General features: G+C 45.0%; 3 protein-coding genes across 5 annotated transcripts in view; 2 read left to right on the top strand and 1 right to left on the bottom strand.

Annotated features, from left to right (window-relative positions):
- The window catches only part of SLC38A12 (solute carrier family 38 member 12), a 248,052-nt gene extending 240,589 nt beyond the window's left edge, over window positions 1-7,463 (bottom strand). Inside the window, exons 1-2 of one of the 2 annotated variants that reach the window (XM_078872611.1) lie at window positions 7,236-7,463; window positions 3,266-3,417 (exon numbers count right to left, since the gene is read on the bottom strand). In XM_078872611.1, coding sequence (XP_078728737.1) covers window positions 3,266-3,310 — 45 coding nt within the window. In that variant the 5' untranslated portion in view covers window positions 3,311-3,417; window positions 7,236-7,463. The remainder of the gene's footprint in view (window positions 1-3,265; window positions 3,418-7,235) is intronic. The other variant, XM_078872610.1, reaches the window with a different exon arrangement.
- A 365-nt stretch (window positions 7,464-7,828) lies between these two features.
- Window positions 7,829-16,795, top strand: NAT9 (N-acetyltransferase 9). 2 transcript variants are annotated; one of them, XM_078872609.1, is made up of 6 exons: window positions 7,829-8,137; window positions 9,940-10,049; window positions 11,958-12,029; window positions 14,344-14,403; window positions 15,039-15,133; window positions 15,914-16,795. In XM_078872609.1, the coding sequence occupies exons 1-6, from the start codon at window positions 8,061-8,063 to the stop codon at window positions 16,046-16,048; spliced, it is 549 nt and encodes a 182-aa protein (XP_078728735.1). In that variant the 5' UTR covers window positions 7,829-8,060; the 3' UTR covers window positions 16,049-16,795. The 2 variants fall into 2 exon arrangements, with proteins under 2 accessions (XP_078728735.1, XP_078728734.1); XM_078872608.1 differs by having other exon boundaries at window positions 11,958-12,098; window positions 15,914-16,787.
- Window positions 16,796-21,950: 5,155 nt separating this feature from the next.
- The window catches only part of LOC144944643 (putative flavin-containing monoamine oxidase A), a 40,712-nt gene continuing 38,760 nt past the window's right edge, over window positions 21,951-23,902 (top strand). Inside the window, exon 1 of the mRNA XM_078872996.1 lies at window positions 21,951-22,032. The gene's annotated coding sequence lies outside the window, so the exon portion shown is untranslated. The remainder of the gene's footprint in view (window positions 22,033-23,902) is intronic.

Genomic DNA, 23,902 nt, shown 5'->3' with positions numbered 1-23,902 from the left:
CAGGATCGTAGTGCACCACAGCAGCACAGATTTGTGCACAAACCCAATGAGGTAATCTATCTATGGAAACACACAAAGACAGGTGACATAACAGCAAGTATAACTACATAGCATGCAAATAGATTCAAGAGTGCACGTGTAATAAACTACTGCACAAATGAATAAATAAATACTTTAGTACAATATATGCATGCAATAGCTCACACAGGTTATATAAAGTCACACCATCATTTAAATTTATAATGAATAAAAATTATTAGCGCGTAACGTATAGAGGCTTCAGAAAAGCATTACTCCAGGTCAGCGATCCCTGAAACGCTCAATTCATAAAGCAACTATAACCAACTCAAGAGCTGCAATGTTATTGGAGCACAAAATTGACCCATTGATTTTGTTAATGCAATTTTCCAAGCAAAGAATAATGGCAAAATTAGATTTTAGATGAACCCCGATTTCTATCCAAACTGTGGGAATTAGTCTTCTCCCCATTTGTCTAAATAGTTATATTATGTAGATTTAACCCATACCATTCTGAAGACGATAATGTGATGTGACATTAAATTTTGCCAAATGAGGACCTCTGCTTAAAATGTGTTTATAATGAGCCTTACACATATACAATTCAAGCACTGAGTGCTAATATTCATAATAAAGGTTTTTGGGTTAGATCGTGTTATTTATAAATGTGTCGCAACCCTCCACCACCCGACACAGCCAATCAGTAAAAAAATGTGTCACGTTGACAAAAGACAAATATTTATACTCTTAGGTTTTTTCGGTAAAGTCACGTAGGAAAAAATAAATAATAAAATAATAGAAATCATAATAGCAATAAAAGAGTGATTCATTATTTTATTTCAATTATTATTTCTATTATTGTATTATTTCTTTTTGCCTACATGACTTTACCGAAAAAACCTAAGAGTATGAATCCTTGCAGTCACGAAAGCTTCAAATCTAGACAAATATTTCACTACTTTAGCCTACCGGTGTGTTGAAGAGTGGATCCATAACATTTACAATTTGAGTAGTACGACGTTTCGCTGGAAATTACATCCAGCATCTTCAGGCGATTTGCCAGAATAGTGAAGCCATCCACCTGCTTCCGGTCTGAAATCGTGACGGATGACGTCATCATTGTTGAACCCCATCAAGATTCGCGATCAGAGGCGGAGGTGGGGGTGTATGCAATTATGCAATAGATCAGTAATCAGCCAATTAGCATGTGACTCACCTGTAAGGAATTGCAATGTCATCTCCGCTCATCACTTACAAGTTAAAATCCCACACAGATATCAGCTCAGCTCATCACTAACGCGTTCAAATCCCACGCAGATATCATTGCCTCTTCAGGGTCAACAATGCGAGGACCATTTTCGGAGGAAGTTAATAGTGGTAATTGTATGGATCGCCTGGCCTTTACCCCAACAAAGATGGAATTTCCACCACTGGCTAATAGCCAAGAAAGGAGAGTGTGTGAGTACCACCCAATTCCTTATTTGAACAGGAAAAACACATTTCACTGAAATGTCACTTTCCATCACTACTAACAGAGTGAAATTTCATGTACTTGCAGGTAGTAGTGTTTAAACTTCAGATATGAGTTGTGCTGTTGTTTCATGTTTAAATGTATTCACATTCTATACAATGAAGTTAAAGTTTGTTTATAATAATTTAAACACCTAGTGTGACAGCAGCCAAATAATCACAGGGCTTCTGTGCCAGTCAGGGTAATATTATTAATGTTTGAATTTATATAGCATCTAAGTACACCACAACTCAAGTCTATTATCATTGACTATTTGACACTGGTGGAATATTGCCCATAAAATAAGTCGGAAACAAAATGTAATAACTATTCAGTACTCAAGAGACACAATGTCTTGACCCATGAATAAAGATGCTGACAAGTGCAAATTACTCTTTACTATTGCAAGGGCAAACATGACACCAGCAGTCAAGTTAACAACAGTACCTGGTGTTGTCACAAGCCAAAAGGTTAGTGTCCCCATGTTGAAAGCAGTAAAGGGGCACTTGCTCATCAACACTGTCAGCCCTTGGCAAGTACAGGAAATTCCCACCAAAGTGTAAATCGTTGTATCGATGAAGGAGAGATGTTAGGCCGAGTCAACCTTAAAATTAGATTGAGGGTTGACTCAAGCAATCTTCAAACTGCACCCACCCAGATTGATGCCTTAATAGCACAGAGCGATACAGATAGTTCAACTCTATCTCTTATCAGCAGATGCAACCAAATTGTACAGATTTACATGGATTTAATTACATATCACTGGTGACCATTTACCCATGAGCAATGTATTAACACTACTGTTGCCAATGTTCTCACTAAACAATAGCAAATATAGTGATTTAACAGGCATATTGTATACACCACCAGGAAAATATAGAAACTCAATAGACAGACAGAAATCCATCTCTCAATGATATTTTTTAAAAAGGTAATGTTTCAGTCGCACTGACTACTAGCCCTTCAGAAACAATGTTTTCCAGTAGCATGTGTTTTCGCAGCAAAGTCTGTAATGGTCTCATTGAGATCATGTATAAGAGTGTATTATTACTGTATATTTAAACTTAAACTGCCAAAACAAACCAAGAAAAAAATAACTGCCAATTCTCATATATTGGCAAACATAATTACCATTGTCACTAACAACGGTGACCATCAGACTTATGCGAATTTCTTTGGTATGAATTTTTGGAATTGTCCATTAAAAGTTTGCATTTGCCAAGTATAAACAATGCACATGGGTGACAACGCAGCCAGAGATAAGAATAATAATGATTGTTTTGGCCAATGTAATTTGCGAATATTTTTTTACCACATTTAAAGTCCTATTCTCAAACATGTATTATTATTTTGTAGGAAGCATGCAGAGTTAACTAAACTCAGCTATTTTTTATTTTACCAGGTAAGGCCCATTGAGCTATTTCGCTCTTTATAAGAAGTGGCATGGTCACAAATTAAAGCTCAACAAAGTGGCTTATCACGTGAAAATTTATAGCAGCCAAATAGTCTAAACACATGTTTATAAATGTGGAGGGAAAAACCGGAGGGCCTAGTGAAAAATCCATGCGACCACGGGAAAAACACGCAAACTCCAAATATACAGGCATCGGGGTCAGGATTGAACCCAAAACCTCCTGTATACCAGGCGAGGTAGTCAACTTCTCGCCACCGCAGGTACGGTGACGAGATTTCAGGTGCACGCTTTGAGCTAAACTGCACTCGTGATGCCATACTCACAAAAGGTGAGTAGAGTTCTCCCGTATCGGTGATGTCACCAGCCATGGCGGATGAGTTTGAAGTGCTTCCAAGTGTCTGTCAACAACGCACCAAGCCACGCATGCACGTAACTTAAGAGAAAATCAGAACTTCTTCAGAGCACAGAGAGTGACCTGCAAGAAAGAAAAACACAATAGCACAATGCAGAGGTGTGTCAACCTGGGTCATAAACACAGCAAAAGGGGAACAACACTGGGCAGATTTACATCTATGAATGACTCAAGAGAAATATGCAGCAGTATATCCAGTAGGCGCTTTAATGCCTTTAGGGTACTGTACTTTTCTCTTAGTCTGTTGTTTCAAAAAGAAGAGTTCACAGCTTAAGAGCAAAACCTCTTCGAGCTATTTTAAGCAATTGGGCACAGGTCTATAAGGAAATGACGAGAGAAATCTGTACTGTTTTTAAGCAGGTAAGATAAACATCAGATAAACATCAAACTCCACGGGCAGAAATCTCGTAGGTGTCCACTGCTATTTTTTGCAACTTGTTTCCACTTCCCTCTATCCTGTACCAACATGCTGAGCCCATGCACATCTCGCTGGCACCAATCTATCATGTCATCCAGCCATTCTCGACAGGGTCTTCTTCCACTTCGCCTCCATTATTCCCATCATTCCAGTTTTTATTTTCCTGTTGTTCTCCATTCTGCATGTGCCCAAACAAGCTCAGTTTCCTTCTCATTACCACTTGCATCAAGTGTCATGTTATGTTCAGCCTTTTCTCACTTCTACATTTGTCACCCTTTGTGTCCAACTAAGATGTCGTATCCTTCTAAAGCAGTGCATTTCAAATGCCAGTATTTTGTCCTCGTCAATATTTTTTAGTGTCCAAGTTTCGCAGGCATACAAAGCTGTGCTGAAAACGCATGTTTTTAAGATGCTCAGCTTGTTTTTTTTTAGCTAATTTGCTTGCTTCTGTATATGTTGTTAAATCCTGCCATGAAGCCTTTTGCCTTCGCGATCCTTGCTCTTATCATGTCCTTCATACAGTCATTGTCCCAGGTCAATATGCTTCCCAAGGAGACACATTTTGTACATTCTCTATCTGTTGGTTTCCTGTCATTATTTCATTCTCAATGCGTTTGCTTCCAAACCCCATCGTCTTTGTCTTTTCCACATTGATCCTCAGTCCTGCATTCGTTGCTGAATTATTCAGTGTATGAACACTTTCTGCAACAATTTGCATTTTTCCTCTATCAAATCTATATCGTCTGCAAATCTTAAATTATTGATATGTTCACCATGTATCGGTATTCCTGTTCCATCGTCTTAGATGCAATCCATCTCCCTTTCCAAGTATGTAACAAAGGTGTTTGGTGATATTGCATCTCCTTGTCTTGTCCCTATGGTCGTTGTGAACCATTCTCCTATTTCCTGTCCAATCTTTACTGCTGACTTTGATCTTTCACCGTTATCCTGCACAATCTGCGTACATCTTTTTCCTATTCTATATAAATTGAACGTCGCCTACGTTATGGCATGCTTAGTTGAATCAAAGGCGTTTTGATTTGAATACTTAATATTCGAATAAACATCTGTATTCGAATATAAGCCCTGAGGGATGATATATTCATACCAACAGAAGGAAATAAGGAACAGAAAACATCTAAACAATAAAAAGAAAAAAACTATACGTACACTACTTTAACATAAATTACCAACAAATTAGCAGTTGTTTTCTTCGTATATGAGCGGTTATTGAAAATGTACCATAGTTATAATCTCGATGTTACATTTTTTCTCCATTGGGAAATGAGTGAAATGTTGATACTTTACACAAATCTGTTGCATAAAAAGGAATATAAGAGCCAACAGGAGTATATGGGCCTCAATACAGTCACTGCCATTCTCATTCCAAAAGACAAAGATCCCCCTTTAGACTTGACAGACCGTTGGGGGCAAGTCTTGTTAGTGAGCACCGATGAAGGCCAGCACAACACACGATGGAGTGGGTGGCCAGAACCACGCCCGACCACCTTTGTCTCCCCAGTGGCAAGGTTTACACACTGCACCAGGTACTCATATGTGGGTGAGTCGACCTCGGGGAAGCCCAGGACCAGTTTAGATAATCGTCACTAGTGTTGACCGCGAGCGGGAATCCAACTCGGGCTATCGAATTCGCGCTAACTGCTGCACCAGCCCAATACCAATACCCGCCATTTGCCACCAAGTTACGTCACCATGGCGCCTGTGCCAGGTCAGGTGCACTTTGATGCCACGTGAAGTGTCGAAGGCTCGCTGACAGGATGTCTCAGGACAGCCCCAGGTGCCATGGTTTGGCTGACTGAGATGACCGGTAGATGCATCAGCTCTACCCCCTACTGTGCCAACATGCTGCATTTTAGCCGCAAGGCGCTCTGCTCGTTGTTGTGAGCGTCGCTCCACTGCCCTCCGTTGTTGCTGGAGGGTGACTGCCTCCAACTGCCCAGTAGCGTCCTTCACGAGCCTCCTCCATAGAGGCTGATCTTGACACCGCTGGTACCATTCATCGGCAAGTCCACTCTACTCTACATCCTCCCGTACCGCATCAGTCCATCTCTTCTCCAGCCCATGTCGTGCCCGTTTAGCCCCCTCTATGCGGACAAACAGAAGCTGCTTGGGCATGCGGGCTACATGACCCAGCCCTCAACCACCTTCACCTGCAAACCTTTCTCAGGTCTTCAAACCTCATGCCTTATTGTTTCTCACATTCTCATATTGTATTCCTCGGTGCCGTAAGGAGACACATCAGTGGGAACCATCCATCCCATCTGAGGATCACACATAGTACAGTACATAGATGCATTGACATACACAAAAAAAAAATCAGGCCCTTAATGGCAAGAGCTTCAACTCAGCAGAGTAAACGCTCTCCTGATGACGAGGTGAATTTCCTTGTATCATCAGCCTTGTATGAAGACTACGTATTCATGAGTTATGTTTTTTGTTGCCAACCAGGGCAAATGAACAAATGTATCCAGCATATACAAAATATATTGTTATACATGTGTAGTACACATGTATGTATGCATGTTTAACTTATTTTGCACCCAACCATGCTAATCGGAGGTGCGGGGAAGGACACCAAACTAAGCGCAAAAAATCAGTCCAGTTGGTTGTCCTTCCCCAGCATCGATGCTCCTACTCCTATGCTCCCCTCTTTCACCAACCTACACGGGGACAAGCGTGGGTCAATAACCCTCATTGACAGCCATGGCATGGCGACCCTCAATCCTGCAGTGGACTCACAAAGGACCGTGCGTGGTACCTGTATTTAAAAAAACACATCCCATTGGCATGTTGTGTTGTATTAGCAGAATCCTGGAGCTTTATCGATGCTCCTCTTGTAATGAGATACATTTCAACAGAGGTGCGCAACCACAATACTTGACTGTACAATTAATTCGTTGTATTTAATCGGTTAACGATTATGAAGTTATAATAACATGCATGGAATTGAGTGTTGCATGGAATAGGTTCACGTGACACATGCCGAGCCACGGGAGGCCGTTACCCGCACCACAAATGTTAATAAATTACCGTTTTAATTGTGTGGGGGGCACCGTGAAACATCTCCGAGTTTAGTTTAACCAAACTCTGAGATGGGTCACGACACGTGTTGGATCTCCACCTTTCTTCATGGGCCACGAAACTGCCACCCGAAGCGCTCATCTCTCTCGGCGGCCGCGAGCCAGCAGTGGTAATTCCACATTCCCATGGCAGGGGTGAGATCCACCAGTATCAATATGTACCCGACGTCTTCATTAACGGTTAGTAAACCAAACCCATCATCCCTCACGCCTAGGTGGCCGATAAAACACAGTACAACTTGTGGAAGGTCAGCAGTGGTCGTTCGACAATCTGGCTCGTACACAGGAACGTGGAATGTCCACCACTGGTTCACAATGCATGTAAACCAGTGCACGGTGTGTACCACACGCACACTCCTCACCGAATATCACGCTGGCTGGTCGCCGTGGGAACGCGTCGCCACGGTAGCCGGTTGCCCTGGTAACTAGTCGCCCCGGTAACCGGTTGCCCTGGTAACCCGCTGCCCGAGGTAACCGGGTAACCCTCACGCAGCCTCCCGCTTTGAACACCGCCCCGCTTCCCGGTATTGTCACGTGGCGGGTGCTCCGGCGGTCACGTGACTTACAACGTGGGGTGGGGGCGACGACTTCATCACGTGACCGGGCTGCCGGGCGGACGAGTCCGCGCAGTCAGTCACGTGAGCCTGAGCCGCTATTTTAGGGGCGGGGCTTTAAACGCGGTTGGGGGCGGAACCCAATGTTGAAGGGGCGGGGTCCGTTGGGCTGGGCTACCATGGGTGGACGGGGTTAATCGCTGTGGGCGGAGCTATATGGTTAAGTAGGCGGGGCTAACATGGGTGGACGGGGTTAATCGCTGTGGGCGGAGCTATATGGTTAAGTAGGCGGGGCTAACATGGGTGGACGGGGTTAATCGCTGTGGGCGGAGCTATATGGTTAAATGGGCGGGGCTAATGTGGGTGGGCGGAGCTGTCTGTTGAAACAGAAGGGGGCGAAACCCAGACAAGTGGGACGGGACGATCGTGTGAATGGGCCTTAGCGATTTTAAGTTCCGCGGAGTCAGATTTTCGTTCCGGGCACCACGAATGTTCACGTCCGGGGGATAACGCGTCACGCAGCGCTTCTCCTCCCCAGGCGGCCTTGAGTGGCGCGCCGCTCTCGGTTGACCTGCGGGGAGCGGGCGGGTTTGCCGGGCGGGTTTCTCGGGCGGGTGAAGGCGACGAGACGAGATGCGAGTGAACGCCAACACGCTGCTCGAGGGCCGCCACGTGGTGATGGTCCCCTACGAGAGGGAGCACGTCCCGCGGTACGATGCCGTTGCCTTGGCCTGGAGCCCGCGTGTCAAGCGGGGTTGGCAGGCAGCACACGGCGGGGTGGTGAATGCCACGAGTGGCTGTACTGTTATGCGTCATGGATAGTCACCCACCACCATTCGTTCGTGAGCCCAGACCACATTTGATTTGTCCATAACACCTGAGGGAGCAGATCTTTAGCGGTTCCAATGTACGTGATTCAGTGAATTGTGGTAACCATCTGAAATGAGTGGGTTATCAAATAATTCACAACCATCCATATAAATCGACAATTGTTGAAATCTTTATATGGTACCAATGTCAGTCTGCCTACCGACGTATTTTGTGGGCAGTCGACTATGAGCTTGAAAGTATTTACTGTTTTATCATATTTATATAATCCTATTTATTTAATTCCCAAGATTGTTTTTCCAATACGATATTCTCCGGCAAAACACTGGTCAGATCCGTCCCTCGGGTGCGGCGAATCGGGGCGACTGCCCCGGGCCCCGCGCTTTGGGGGGCACCGCGCCTCCACGTCACGGTGTCGGATGTAATACTTCCCGTTTCGTTTGAAGGGGCCGGCGGGGGGCCCCACATGCCCTCGATCGACAGCCTTGACTGTTACTAGAACATTTTTTCTCATAGAAAAAGCGACTACGATGTCTTTAGTGTCATTGATAATATAATTGGAATCTGAAGATGAAATGCTTCAAGAAAATTTTTGTTAGCATATCCCACCCGAGATGGTACCGGACAGGCAATTTTCGAGGGCGCAATCAATCAAAAGACCATTGGGGCACGTGTTGACAGGACGCGATGTCGCCCCCTTTTTTACACCGGAGTGCTGCTGCGATGGGGCCTCGTGTGAGACTTGATTTGACTTGATTGCTTAATTGAGCCATTATCCATAATTTAAGTAATAGCTTTAGCTATGGTTTGTGAGATAGTTTGAACACTTTCTATTGTGCCCGAATTGCGTCGTGCTTTTTATTCATAATAGCGCCATTTGATTTGAATGCATTGTTTGTAATTGTGTCACCTTTGTGTTCCAGTTTAGCATTAGCTTTCAGATCACTTTTATTTTCTAAACTGCCTTTTTATATTATTAAAGGCATTATTAGCCTTGTATATTTTATACCAGATTAATCAAGTGAAATAACTTGCAATATTTAAACGTATTCAATTCATTGCGTTATGCATAGCTATGTGTTTGCCCTAATTTAGTACATGTGCCCTTGTTCATGTGTTGTTTAACTTTTCGTCGCAAATACCATTGCCCTGGTATAATACTTATGCTTGTTTACTCAGGAAATCCTCACCGAGTCTCAAGACTTATTCAGAAGGGGACTGTCAAATTTTCGTTGGCAATGTTGCTATGTTGTGATACCAATTAGCATATTTTAGCATTGTGTTGTATTTGACCCATGCAGTGTTTTTAAGTTATGGCAGGATCTTGGAGGGAACCCATGGAGAATAGTGAGAAAACATAAGTCCACAGAAAGGCGCCCAAGTCCGGAATCGAACCCAGGCCCTTTTTTGCTGCGAGACACAAGTGCAACCGCTGCGCCATCTGCCGCCCTCTTGTCAATCGTAATCATTATTCTGATGCTGGTTGAATATGTAAACGTTGAAGGAACCGTTAGTCAATCAGGGTTATGGTGGAGCAAAGGTGGCAATCAAATTTCCACTTGTAGTGTCAACACATTTCATAATGTACTTGCTCATCGGCTGTGCAGTGTGAATTGTTACAACAGGAGGGTAAAGGAGCAAGCGTGTCTGTGTGTTCACATGTGCGCCCTGTGTGTGTGTGCAGCTACCACACGTGGATGCAGAGCGCTGAGCTACAGAAACTCACCGCCTCGGAGCCGCTGAGCCTGGAGCAGGAGTTTGCCATGCAGCGCAGCTGGAGGGAGGACCCAGACAGTGCGAACGCATTTACTCACAGCCATACACGCGCGCACATGAGCACACGTACCTGCACGCACACGCACTGATATATGCACTTACATGTGGACAAGGACATGAGATCATTCACATGCCTGCACACACACAAAGACAAAGATCACCCGTATCGCCTCTAATAGATTTGTTGGGTCAAGTGCTTTTAGCGAGCACCTATGGACGCTTTGTCTCCCCAATAGCGATGCTTACACACCACACTAGGTACTCATTTGAGGCTGAGTCGACCAAGAACAGTTCAGATAATCATCACTGGTGTTGATCGTGAGCAGGAATTGAACTCAGGTGGCCAAGTTCATGGCAGAGTGCTAACCGCTATACTACCACATCCCAACTCAGACATACAAGTGTAGTGTCGTCGTGCGTCTCTTCGCATCTGCTATACATGTAATTGTAGCATTCCCCCGTACACGCACACATGCATGCACACCAACAACAACAACCACCATTCGCCACTAAGTGGCGGTGACAACACCACGACGCTTGTGCCAGGCTATGTACACGTTGAGACCACGTAAAGTGTTGAACGCCCGCTGGCAGGAGGTCACGGGGCAGACCCAGGTGCCACGGGTCGACTGGCTGATGCACCACCTGTGCCCCCTACTGTGCCAACTTGCTGTGCTTTCGCCATCTTGCGCTCCGCTCATTGTTGTGAGCGTCGCTCCTCCGCCCTCCGTTGTTGTTGGAGGGCGACTGCCTCCAACTGCCCAGTAACGTCCTTCACAAGCCTTCTCCACAGAGGCCGATCTTGACACCGCTGGTACCAGTCATCGGCCAAGTCCACTCAGCTCTACATCCTGTACCACATGACTCATCTCTTCTCTAGCCCGTGCCATGCCCGTTTAGCCCCCTCGATCCGGCCGAACAAAAGCTGTTTCGGCATGCGGTGGCTGGGCATGCGGGCTAAATGACCCAGCCAACGCAGCCTTGCCTGCCCCAGGAGCTCACCGATGGGTCTTTGTCCAGATCTTTCAAGGATTTGTGAGCTCACACAATCCAGCCTTGTTAAACCCAGGATGGATCGTAGGCAGGCCGGCTTAAATGTTTCTAACCGGCGAAGATGTTCTATTTGGGGGAGTCCCCGTTTCGCAAGCGGAGAGAAGGGAGGGAATGGCTGTAGCCGAGAAGACCTGAAGCTTCGTGCGGAGCGACAGACCAGGTAGCTTCCACACAGCGTTATGCAACCCATGAAAAGATAATGCCGCTCGACTCAGAGTGAGACCTCTGCTGTCAACTGTCAATGAAGCCTACGTGTTAAACTGTCAAGGAAATCGCCAAAGAGGCCAAGTGAAACCCTACTGACAATTATTCTTGAGACTCGGTGAGTCTTTCAATTGGTCCTTTGCAGACTGAAGCTAATGCATTGCCAGCTCAATGCCGTGCTTAACTTGGGAAAGAAAGACCAATGCTCGGGCTTCAATAACTCGTTAAAGCCTCAAGGAACTATTGCTTGATAATGTCCATAATGCCAAGACGACCAAACACCACGGAGTCAATTGGAGCCAGGGATATTCTGGTACTTATGATGGCAATTGTAACAGTTTCAGTAACATTGCCAGCAGATAACTGTGCCACAAGGCAGCAAAAGAATTGTGCCAAAAAATAATAAACTCTGCAAGGAACTAAAGAAGTTTGTGGTTTTATTGGTCGAAGTTAAGGACTTATTTATTTTATTGCAAGCAACGATTCACCAGCAGGCTCGGGACACTCTAAAGAGTTATTGACCCGACGCCTAAAATTAAACAACCGCAGATTCGAAATGGTACCTGGTACGGCCTTGAAAACTGCCCTCCTCTCTCCCGTTGCCACATTCCATTGTGTGCCACCCTCCCGGAGGGACCCTTACAATTGACGGCGTGTTTGTGTTGGCAGAGTGCACGTTCATTGTACTGGAGCGGGCGGCTTGGGATCGCGAACCATGCTCGGAGGAGACCTGCATGGCCGGTGATGTTAACCTCTTCCTGACCGACCCCGGTGACCACTCGTTGGCCGAAGTAGAGATCATGATTGCCGGTGTGTTCTCCGACTGGGACCCACACTAGATCATCCCAGGCCAACAATTCTGCCCTTGCAGCATTTTGCCAAAATGTCTTTAGCTGATACATGGCCATTTATCATAAGTTCAGCGCCTGGTCTAGGTCAACTCGGCCCATCACGTGTTTAATTTGATGTCCATCCCCCATACCTCCAGTTAGCATGGTTGGCTACGTATGGTGCGAATGAAGTTCAACATCCATAATCTCTAGAAGGTTGATAAAATGAGAACCATGTTGTTGCAAGGCAACAGTGGTCAGCCTATATAAATACTGGCCCTGTTATGGGAATGGGGAATTTCCTCCCCAGGCTCAAATTTGACTTTATGAAGAATGCCACCCCAGAGCTCATTTGACCCTTTGTTGTAATTTCGTTTATGCTCACGGTTACTTTTGTCAATAACAACTTTTAATTGCTTTATCTTGCGTTATATTTTCCCTCTACAGTTGTAAAAGTTCTCCCGTTCAGTGATAAATAATATTTTAACAGTCAATGCTTAACTGTCAGTTTCCCAGGTCTCCATGAAAAAGGGTTACTGTGTCTCAGTAGCTTGTCATTACATTTTACGCAGACAAGGAAGATAAGGTTTCAACCCAAATGGGAGAAATGTTTGGCACACAGACATCATACATATCTGCTTTTGTTAATGTTATACACATTTCATGAAGCTGCTCAAGTCCAGCCCTGTCCAATTCTGTTGAATGTTAATTTTAGGACAGTATTCTTTGACCTGCACAAGCCTAGTTTTTACAGACGTGTACTGGTCACTCAGTTCTCAACCCCCTTGCAATGCTTTGCGATCCGCTTATGAGGCATTTTTAGAGACAACCTCACAAATCCTCCCCTTTATGCATTATTAAATTAAGTGGCGTTTCTTCCATTCTATTACAAATCTCTCAACGTGATACACGACACTGTCATTTGACTTTCATATCCAGTGTCACCGTAAAAATGGCCTGACACCAGTCTGCCACATAAATCAGACACGGATTGAAAAGCACTGGAATTGACTGCCAACCCTGTGGTCCAGGACCTCCTGATCCAGTGCTGACAGTTCTGCATCTAATTTATAAGGCAGCCTGTTTTATTTTCCACAAAATGCCTACCTAATCCACAAAAAGCATTGCACCAGATTTAAATTCACTTTTTATGTAATCCTTGCTGCATAATGGAGAATAAATATGTTATCTCGCCTTCCAAGGCTGACTTGAAGGCAGACGGTGCAATGCTTCATGCTAAGTGCATTTCTGTGCCACATTCGGCGAATGCTTTTAACCACTCGTGACATAAAAACATTCCACTGGAAGCCAGATTGTTTTTGCAATTTACTTAATGCACACCCACCATGTATGCCACGCAAGTAAGTTTTAGCATTTCATAAATGTACAAAAGCATTTGCCATTGGTTGTTTAACCAACACATTATGCTTTTGATATGAACCAGTTTGTGGATGTTCTTTCAATGCTGTCAATTATCATTTCTTGGAAATTTTTCCATTTGTATCTCACCTACAGGGATTAAATCTGTCCTACATGTTAGTAAATAATAATGTACAGCTCTTTGTCAATCCACTGCTGAATTAACCCCATCCCCACACTTTGCCCATTGTGGGGGATTTTTGGCCATACTTAAATGTATTGATCGATATGGGTTAGTGAAGCAGGGGCCACAAGCAAGTTTAATTATCACTCTCTATCAATGTTAGCAAGTGGCAATGTGGTCAGACTTACAATTGGAAGGTCGTGAGTTAAAATATTTGTTGGGAATCCATCCTACAATCTCTCAAAGGTCAGTAAAACATGTACTATTTTTGGGGGGAAGTCAATAGTGGACATGCCATGGACAGACTTGCCCTTTCCATGGGAATGTGGAATTGCCACTACTGGCTCAGAGCTACCAAGGTATATTTTCACTACCCTCTTGTTGGTTTCAACAGAAAGACACTCGGTGTGTCTGAATAGTACATAGCCTAATATGAAGTGCCAAGCTCGTTTATAAATCCACGTTTTTTATTTTTTATTGCCATCATGCCCCATATATCATCCTGAATTGATGGTGGAAATTCCACATTCCTGTGGCAGAGACTAGTTTCTAGGGAAACCACTTGACTTCCCACAAAGTGTCACAACATATATCCACCATAGAGGGATGATGGGCTAAGTTTACCCCTTAGAGGAAATCTGTGGATGCTAATTGACTGTCCATGCTTGCCTATGATTTACAGAGCCAACTTGCAGAGGAAAAGGCCTGGGAAGGGAGGCAACACTTATTATGATGCAATATGGCAAGTATATTATATTGGATTATTAAATGTTATACTATTACATTTCAAGAATCTCATTAAGTTAGAAAAAAACAAAGATAGGCATTAATATTTAATGCCATTTAACAACCGCTCATAAAATACCTTGATAATGAGCCTTTGCCCTATCCTTGACGTGCAATTAAAATTTATCATAACAATTACCTAGGAAGTTTGTGTAGTTATATGCTGGCTTAGCAAGCAGTGGAAAACCGCGTGATGTAAATGTAAAAGCTTGCTTTTTTAACTTTGTCTAAAATTGTGATTCATTAATTCATTGGAAGAATTAGCTTAAATGTAACCCTATGACTATTAACCAGAATTACAAGGTGCTACCAAATGTTGCCAATTGTATATATGAATATAGATATGTTATATGCATTTTGTGCTTCCACACATTTCTAGTAGCTTCGCTTTATGAACAATGTGATTGATACTCTTTTTAAGATCACTAACAATGTGTAATTAAAATGTGGAACGCCATAAAACCTAACAATAATAACGTCTAATTAAAAGTAGCTTCATGAGTTTTCTTGCTTAAAAGTGTCACACCAAGATTAATTTAAATTTCATTCTAGATTTTTTTTCTAATGTGTCAATTTTGTATTTAATATCAGGTTTGCAGAATTTGGGGATAAAAACCTGCCAAGCCAAAATAGGAATGGACAATGTGGTCAGCATATCCATGTTTAAAAAGATGAATTTCAAGGAGGTAAGGTGTGAATTGGTTTACATCAGACACTCTTCTTTGACAAAGATAAACAGGGGAAATTGTTAAATTCAAGTGATTTGTTCGAAGATAGTGGTTTGTGAGTCAATGCTACTTGACTTGAAGTGGAAAAACACACTTGTAAGTACAACTCGTCAACCAGGTTTGTGATTCAACTTGGTGGCTCTTTGCTCAAATGACCATTGGGAGTATTTTGAATTGCAACCCTGAGCCAGTGGTGGGAAATTCCACATTCCCATGACAGGCACCACTATTTAAGACACGAATGAAGATAAGCACTGCCCTACTGTGTTTTACTTATGCATGGATGGCAGAGAAGACAGCATTCTAGACTACAAGGGCAGCAAGGAAGAAAGAGTGATCTTCCACTGAGCAAAGGGTTGCTATAGAGTGCCTCAATTGCTGCAGTATAATGTTTTGAGGAGGATACAGTGAAATGAGAGGGGAGAGAGGTAGGCAGGGATATGTCCGTGGAGGGTCTTTATGAAATACGACTATTTTGTTGGTTGAGTAGGGAGACACTTAAGACTTGTCTCGTACAATATCCCCAGAGTGATTATATTTATCATTGTATGAACCTCCAATAGTTAATGAACTAAACAGACCATTGCACAGTGTTTGAATGGATAGCCTCTCAACTGAGCTAAGCATCTGCTACAGTATGTTACATTTTGTGACTGCATGATAAAAACATCCTACAAATATAACTGGTAGTGATGGTGGTGATGATTATGATGATATACTGGCCTCACTTCCACACAGGTATCCAGGAGCAATGTCTTTCAGGAGGTCACGTTACAGCTGTCGATGGATGCCGATAGCTCCGCATGGCTCACTGAACAGACGGCACATGTCGTACAGAGAGACTATGCTCACCCAGCGTGCTGCCAAGATTGACATTGTGTGGTTTCCTCATTCCTCCTCTTTAAATAGCCAGTTTTGATTACGTAATCACATATCCGATTACCACGGTTGGCTACGTATGGTACAAAAGAAGTTCAACATAACGAAGCTCATTCCAACTCGTTCTACAAGATTGTCAAGGTTATCCCCCCGCCCGGCCCCAACAGACAACATAATAACTGGAAACTGCTGTTGGAATCCTGATTACACTGCCTCCATGGGGAAATGCCATCGTGTGTCATCCTGGAATAAAATCCACCTTCCATCTGCTACAGCACATGATTGATATTTTTAAATGCCTTGTAATCGCAATATTTCACGAGGTTTTGAGTGGTTTGATAAAATGTTGCCCCACGTGGAAGAATAACTGTACTCTTTGGTTCTTTCGGTAAAGTCACGTAGGTAGAAAAATAATAGATCACGACCTTTCGATCGCAACACGACGATTATGATTGCGTCGTGTTGCGATCGAAACGTCGTGATCTATGATTTTTCTATCTGCGTGACTTTACCGAAAGAACCAAATAGTATGGATTCCTGCAGTCACGAAAGCTTCAAATCAAGACGGAAGAATAACTGTATTTGTGTTTTATATACACAGAATTCCTCGTGTTTTAAGTTGCGGTATAAACAATGCTCCCCAGCATTAAAGTCCAGAGTGAAGACCGCGTACGACTAACTTAACGTGTCCTCATTCGTTCGTTTACCATGTTGCTGCTTCATTGTAATATTTAACCCTGAATACACCACCCAAAAAAGAAGCCCCTCCCATATTTGCACATTATCTTTAAATGCACTCATAGATGTTTTTAGTTAAAATGTTATATAATTATGCATATTCCGACAGTAACCAATTATCTATCTTATTTAATAATACACGAAGATAATATAAAAAACACCAAACAATCCTTATTCAATGAATCCTGTCTGCATTAACCACAAGTACTTGTGGTGAACATGCAAACAAAATAAATGCTCTGATAATATATTAATTGACTTTGAAACTGATTGGTCCACACCAGAGACGGCTTTATTTTGAGCCTGTTCACCTTGGGGTGCGACAGGGATGTCCTCTGGATCCCACATTATTTAACATCCATTTCGACCACGTACGTGAAGCTTTCGATGACTGTACCGGAGGAATTTAAATCTGATACAGATACAATGGGAGGCTGATCCGATGCCTGAGTGGGGTCAAGGGATGGCTCCCTGTTGGTCAACCACGTTATCTATACCGATGATCTGGTGATTGCTGCTCACTCAGAGGAGTTGGAGGTGCTGCTGCTGAACCTGTAGCGTGCCATGAAGAAGTGCGCTTAAACATCAGCCCCACCAAAACAAACCACCAGCCTGTGTATTTTGTGCCATCAGACACTCCACCCGCAACAACTCTCAGTTGGTGATGGGGCAGTTGTGGAGAGCGAGTTTCCCATGCCTGGGCAGTGTACTCATGACCGGCAGACCTCACTCCGAATCAGTTGAGCGGCATATTTTCATTGGCTGCGCAATGCTATGTGGAAGCTGCCTGGTCTGTCGCTTCACACGGAGTTTCAGGTCTTCTCAGCCACGGTCATGACCCCCCTAATTAAACATTTGCTGGTTAGAAACATTTAGACTGGCCTGCCTACGATCTATCCTGGGTTTAAAAAGGCTGAATTTTGTGAGGAGCTCACAAATCCTTGAAAGATCTGGGCAAAGTCCCATCGGTGAGCTCCGGCAGGCAAGGCTGCGTTGGCTGGGTCATGTAGCCTGCATGCCCAGCCACCGCATGCCTCAACAGTGTTTTGTTCGGCCAGATAGAGGGGGCTAAACGGGCGTGGCACGGGCTAGAGAAGAGATGGAGTGATGTGGTACCAAAGGATGTGGAGCTGAGTGGACTTTCTGATGACTGGTACCAGCGGCGTCAAGGTCGGCCCTTCTGGAGGAGGCTCGTGAAGGATGCTACTCGGCAGTTGGAGGAAGTCGCCCTCCAACAACGAGGGTAGAGGAGCGACGCTCACAACAATGAGCGGAGCGCCGGGTGGCTAAGGTGGTGCATCATTCAGTCAGTCGACCCATGGCACCTTGGTCTTTCCCGTGGGCGTTCGACACTCCACGTGGCCTTAACGTGCACATAGCCTGGCACAAGCGCCATGGTGACGTCACCGCCACTTAGTGGCGAATGGCGACTGTTATTTGTTTTGTCTGTGTCAGGAGCGGTAATGTAGCAGTTACTAACCTGGTGACCCGAGTTCGATTCCCCCTCGCCCAAACCCAGCGACAATTATCTAAACCGAGGTCGCCTCCCCGAGGTCAACTCAGCCTAAAATAAGTACCTGGTGTGTATAAACCTCGCCACTAGGGAGACAAAGGCGGTGAGGCGTGCTGCTGGCCACCCACCCTCTTCTGTGCCGTGCCGGCCTTCATTAGGTGCTACTCGCTAATATCACAAAGCTCTGCCCCCCCCCCCGCCAAACCATATTTCCATTTTGAAAATAAAACATGCTTCAAATCACTTTAAACTATTGTCATTGTAGTGCGTATTTAATGTGGCGCTGCACTCTGACAAATGTCTGACCCCCCTCCCCCCATAGGTGCGTGACGTCATGTATGGACGGCCCCTTGCCCCAACAGTCTGTTAAGGCTACATGGGAGATCTTTGTGTCAAAGTGAGTGTGCATAAACAGTTTTGACGATTATCCCCGAGGACCTAAGTCGACTTAGCCTCAAATGCGTACCTGGTGCAGTGTGTAAACAAAGCCACTGGGGAGACAAAGGCGGCTAGGCGTGGTGCTGGCCACTCACCCCCTTGTGTGCCGTTCCGGCCTTCAGATGTGCTGCTCACTAACAGCACTTTCCCCAACAGTCTGTTAAGGCTATACGGGGGGTCTTTGAGTGCGTGTGAAATTATAACAGTTTACTGATAAATAGCGCTCTGCTCATCATAAAATCCTCGCGGAAGTTCCACGGATTTCTGCCAGTCAAATGTTAATGTACATTAGCGCAGATGATGCACGTAACAGTCATTGTATCATTAAAATGTAAATCGTAGCTTGCATTTTGCCAAAGTGGGTCGCTTGTGAATTACACTTAGTTTTCTGATGAGCGGACCACTGAACACCTCTGATTAGCACGCTTGGCTAAGTGCGGTGTGAAAGAAGTTAAACATACGTACAGCTATTGTCCGTGCCAACATTCCAAAAATCATACATTTAAACATGGCAATGGACAGAGAAGTTGAACGTCACTGTCATCTGACAGGGCATGCAATGACCTCATCCCACCCGACAAAGGCTGCACTAATAAATCACATCCTGCACCTTTCACGATGAACAAGTCATATGAACCAAATGGGGTGATAGGTGAAACATCGAGCAGGGGATGAGCACACCCATTCGACGCACAGCTGACTGGTATGTCTTCATTGCATGGAATTTCGAGAGTGGTTCATGCCACCCGGAAAATACGTCATTAAAAATGTCTGCTTTGTGACAGAGATTACCTTTCGGAAATGTACACAAATATTCTTGGGTCTTTCGGTAAAGTCACGTAGCTAGGTTGAAAGAAAATAACAAAATATAACAAAAAACTACGACGTCTCAATCGCAACACAAGCGGTCGTCTTCAGGAAAAGGGGGGTTAGCTTCCAAGGCAAACTGTTTATGAGGGTTTGAAATGGGCGTAGCCCAAATGTCAGCAGCCGACGGTGGTTGGTTTTCCACCAATAAAAGGGCTGCCAGGTGAAAATTTGCATGTTAAAGAGCTATCACCCCAACCATTGGGAAAGAACCATCTGAGGACCCAATCAAAACCATCACCCTTGCCATACAGACAGACAGTGTCCCATTGAGCCATCTGGTCTCTTTTCGATTAAAACATCCAAGAATGGTAAGTTGCCATCCTTTTCCACCTCCATGGTGAATTTGATGGCTGAGTGTATGGAATTGATGTGGTTGAGGAATTTGTTCAGAGCTGGTCGGCCATGTGGCCACATGGCTCACCGGGAATTTGTTCAAAGCTGAGGACCCAATCATCTTGAGGACCCAGTCAAAACCATCACCTTGCCATACATAGCAGGGGTCACTAAAAAGGTTTCCAAAATCATAAGCAAACACAAGATCCAGGTTCGATTTAACACAGTACATAAAATTCGTGATCTGGTCCCATCTGTGAAGGATGTGATCCCTGACATGCAATACCCCGTCGTCTACAAACTAAGCTGTGTCTGCGGCAGTAGTTACATTGGGGAAACTAAGCGACATGTCTCGGACCGTGTTCGTGAACATAAGGCAGATCTGAAACTCGGTAGGACCAATACCTCGGCCGTGGCTGATCATTGTTTTAATGCAGTGGGCTCACACGAAATTGATTTCTCTAAGACGAAGGTGCTTTGCAAACCCACTGGCTATCAACAAAGATTATTTCATGAAGCCATCCATATATTTCGACAGACAAATTTTCAACCGTGAAGATGGGTACAAACTGAGCAATCATTGGAAGGACGTTCTCAACCAGTTTGTCATTATTGGCTGTGATGTTCCCATCCTACCACCTTCCGATGTTAGTTGTGCTTTACGCCCATTTCAAACATGCGCTTTCACAGGGTTCACACGAGCACAGTCACTTTGCGCGCCGACCCCTTGGTTGCGGCTCTGCGATCTCCCATTAACAAGCAAATTTTAACCTGGCAGCCCACTCCACCAATACCCACACCACCAACACCTCACACCATCAATACCCACACCACCAATACCCACCCCACCAATACCCAACACCACCAACACCCCACACCACCAACCCCTACAACCACCAATACCCACAACCACCAATACCCACAACCACCAATACCCACAACCACCAATACCCACAACCACCAATACCCACAACCACCAATACCCACAACCACCAATACCCACAACCACCAATACCCACAACCACCAATACCCACAACCACCAATACCCACAACCACCAATACACACACCAGCCCAAACCGTGTCAGGGTGAGTGGGCGGCGCCTAAACAGAAAAGGCGGAGCCTGAAGAAGAGGAGGAGGAGGGGGTAGGGTCTAGAGATGTAGGGGCGGGGCTTTAACAGAAGAAGAGGGGGTAGGGTCTAGAGATGTAGGGGCGGGGCCTTAGCGGCAGTGGGTGTGGCCTGGTGAATGAGAGGCGGGGCTAATGAGTAAGGGGCGGGGTTTATAGAGGAAAACAGGCGGGGCTTGGAGGTTTAACTTCCCTCCAGATTGCAGGTTAAACACGACACGCAGCACATTTTGCTGCAGTCAGTGCCAGACAAACTCGTGCCATTGGTCGCTCTCCACCCAACCTCGCATCTACAGGTTCGTATTTCTGACTTGTGTCGATCATGCTCAGACAACGTATATAACATCACATACTCATCAATTATTAGGAATGCACTTCCCATGCACTGCACCATGTCACCAAAATGTGGTATTTGAGATCATTACTCAGTAAAGGAAGTGATTGCAGACAAAAAAATAAGATTTTTAAAAACAGAGCTTAGCCACGGTCTACGTAATTGTGTGTCGTCATTGGTCATTATCAATGCACGTGCATTTCACCGCATTCACGAGCCATTTGTGATTTAATAAAACCCGAAGTCTCCAGATATTCGCAGGATGTCTCTGCTTGCGATTGTTGAACCAATAGCCGAGGCAAGCAGGACGCATGCAATGCACTGACAGCTGCAGTGTTGAAACCCGTGTCATGCTGGCCAGTGGCTATGCTGACATGCTCGTTGTGGGTGTCATGTTTGGCTCGTGGTGTGGATGCCGATTGATGGACTTTGCCTCCTCGTGGTCTCAGGGCACAAGCGGCCAGTGTCCACTGGGGCCCTCCCCCAGTGTCCACTGGGCCCCCCCCCCCCCCAGTGTCCACTGGCCACTCCACGTGAAGCCCATTGCATCCTTGCAGATCGTCGCTTTGCCACCGCGGTTGGCTTCAAGCACCGTGCCTTGTCAGAGAGAAAGCTGCCCAAGGTGAGTTCGAGAGACGCTGGGATGATAGATACACTCGCCGTGGGGAATGTACTCTAGGTGTGCATGTTGCTACTCTCACAGGTAGCTGGGTCAATGCGAAATTGAACCCGTTGCGCACCATACACACTGTGTATCGTGAACTTAACGCGTTTGGCTTTATTAACGTTTGCACGTGTTTCTACAACGGCAGTGGCTTTCAAAGTATTTACTTAGACATGGAGGAATCCAATGAGCGATGAGGATCTTTGTTACAGATGTCCAGAAGGGGCGGCTCGGCAAGTCTGCATCGCGCTGTTGAATATCCCAACACATTTATAGTTTTCATTTGCTACTTGGATATCTTTATAATGTGATGGAACCGCTCCAATTGTGCAAACAAACTTACTAGTTACAATAAAAAACGAACAAAGCTTCCGTGCAAATCATCAGCACATTCTACCAGTGTAACACAAGATTCTACTTTGCCTACTTTGCTTGTGTTTTTACGGCATTGATAGACTTGACAATTTGACGATGTATTATGATTGGATATTGAGGACCTGCTACAATTTACCCGTCCTCAATACAAATTAACATCTAATTTATATTCATTGATCGCCTTCAACGCAAGGCGCTTGACATAGCTTACAAAGCGGCGTCACAACTCTCCCAGACGGCAGGGGCGGAGTCACAGCGATGGAGGGATGAGTGATAGCTGTCGAGGCTACCTCGGGATCACGAAGGGGTCGGGGAGGGGCAGGGAGGAGTGGAGGGGCGAGGAGGATGATGGGCAAGAGGGAAATCCGCGAGTTCTTGTTCACGTGCGGACCAAGTGACACTTTGTACACGACTTAGTCGATACTGATGAATGCATGTCCCCATTGACAGAGGCCGTTTGAAGGCCTCTCGAAGTTGAACGATGCATTGATTAATATCGAGGCTTAGGCTCACGGTAGCCACGAGTGACCGCTACATTCACAATACTGTAGAGCGAACGTACAGGCCCTTTGTCAATCCTCTGCTGGATGAAGAACTCCCCCGTGCCGTGTCGGTCATGTGTGTTGTGTTTTTGACCATACCCCACCAAAGTGGGGAGTGCAGGTTATGTGGGGGGTGGAGGGGGGATCAAGAACCACTCTGGCCACTGATGTTATCCGTGGCCGCGAATCAAGATCAAGTCACCACCATGAATCACGACAATTCACAGAATCACCAGGGTGGCGAATCATTACGCCTGAAGTTTAAATCCTTGGATAATATATGCGGAGCAAACAGGACCGGGTTGGTTACCAGTGGCGTAATTGTTATTGCGCTCACGCAATGCATTCCAGCTTTGTCATCACAAGAGCTGTCTTCTGCCTTGTGCTGTTTGCGTTGCCAGCGCACTCCCACGTGCACACCAAGGGTGGCTCTGTCGTTTGAGTCTTTCACTTCACTTCATTCCCGCACCGAGCACGGAACGGCCTCGTGACCTCAGTAGGACTTTGGAATCGTTTGCGCTCTGGATCAGGTGCACAGTCCGGATCAGATTAGCTTTACACGCGTAAATAAAATAAAAAATTATCCACGTGAAAGCCAGCGAGAGCCAACTAAGGTACAGTGTCCCTTTAGCCATAGAGACACGAACAACCAAACGAAAGAAACGTGTGGATATGGCATAATTCTGGTTGGAATAAAAACAATCCGTTACAAAAGGAAGACTTTCTTAATTGAACGATTGAAACATATTTAGTTGTACATATGATGCAGGAACATTTTAAATCACTTCATAAGGCTCTACACGTCGTAACATCTTGACAGGAGATGGCCCATATACTTCACTTGCAACCAAAAATTCACAAGTTCAAATTCTGGTCGGAGAACTATTCAGCCCATAAGTGTTCAATATAAA

Source organism: Lampetra fluviatilis, chromosome 35 (assembly GCF_964198595.1).
Source record: "Lampetra fluviatilis chromosome 35, kcLamFluv1.1, whole genome shotgun sequence".
NCBI lineage: Eukaryota > Metazoa > Chordata > Hyperoartia > Petromyzontiformes > Petromyzontidae > Lampetra > Lampetra fluviatilis.
This window is presented reverse-complemented; position numbering and strand designations above follow the sequence as displayed.

Coding starts and splice junctions, on each gene's coding strand:
- NAT9 (XM_078872608.1), top strand. CDS start 8,061: ATGCGAGTGAACGCCAACACGCTGCTCGAGGGCCGCCACGTGGTGATG. Junction 10,050..11,957: donor CTGGAGGGAGGACCCAGACA/GTGCGAACGCAT, acceptor TTGTGTTGGCAG/AGTGCACGTTCATTGTACTG. Junction 15,134..15,913: donor AAAAGATGAATTTCAAGGAG/GTAAGGTGTGAA, acceptor ACTTCCACACAG/GTATCCAGGAGCAATGTCTT.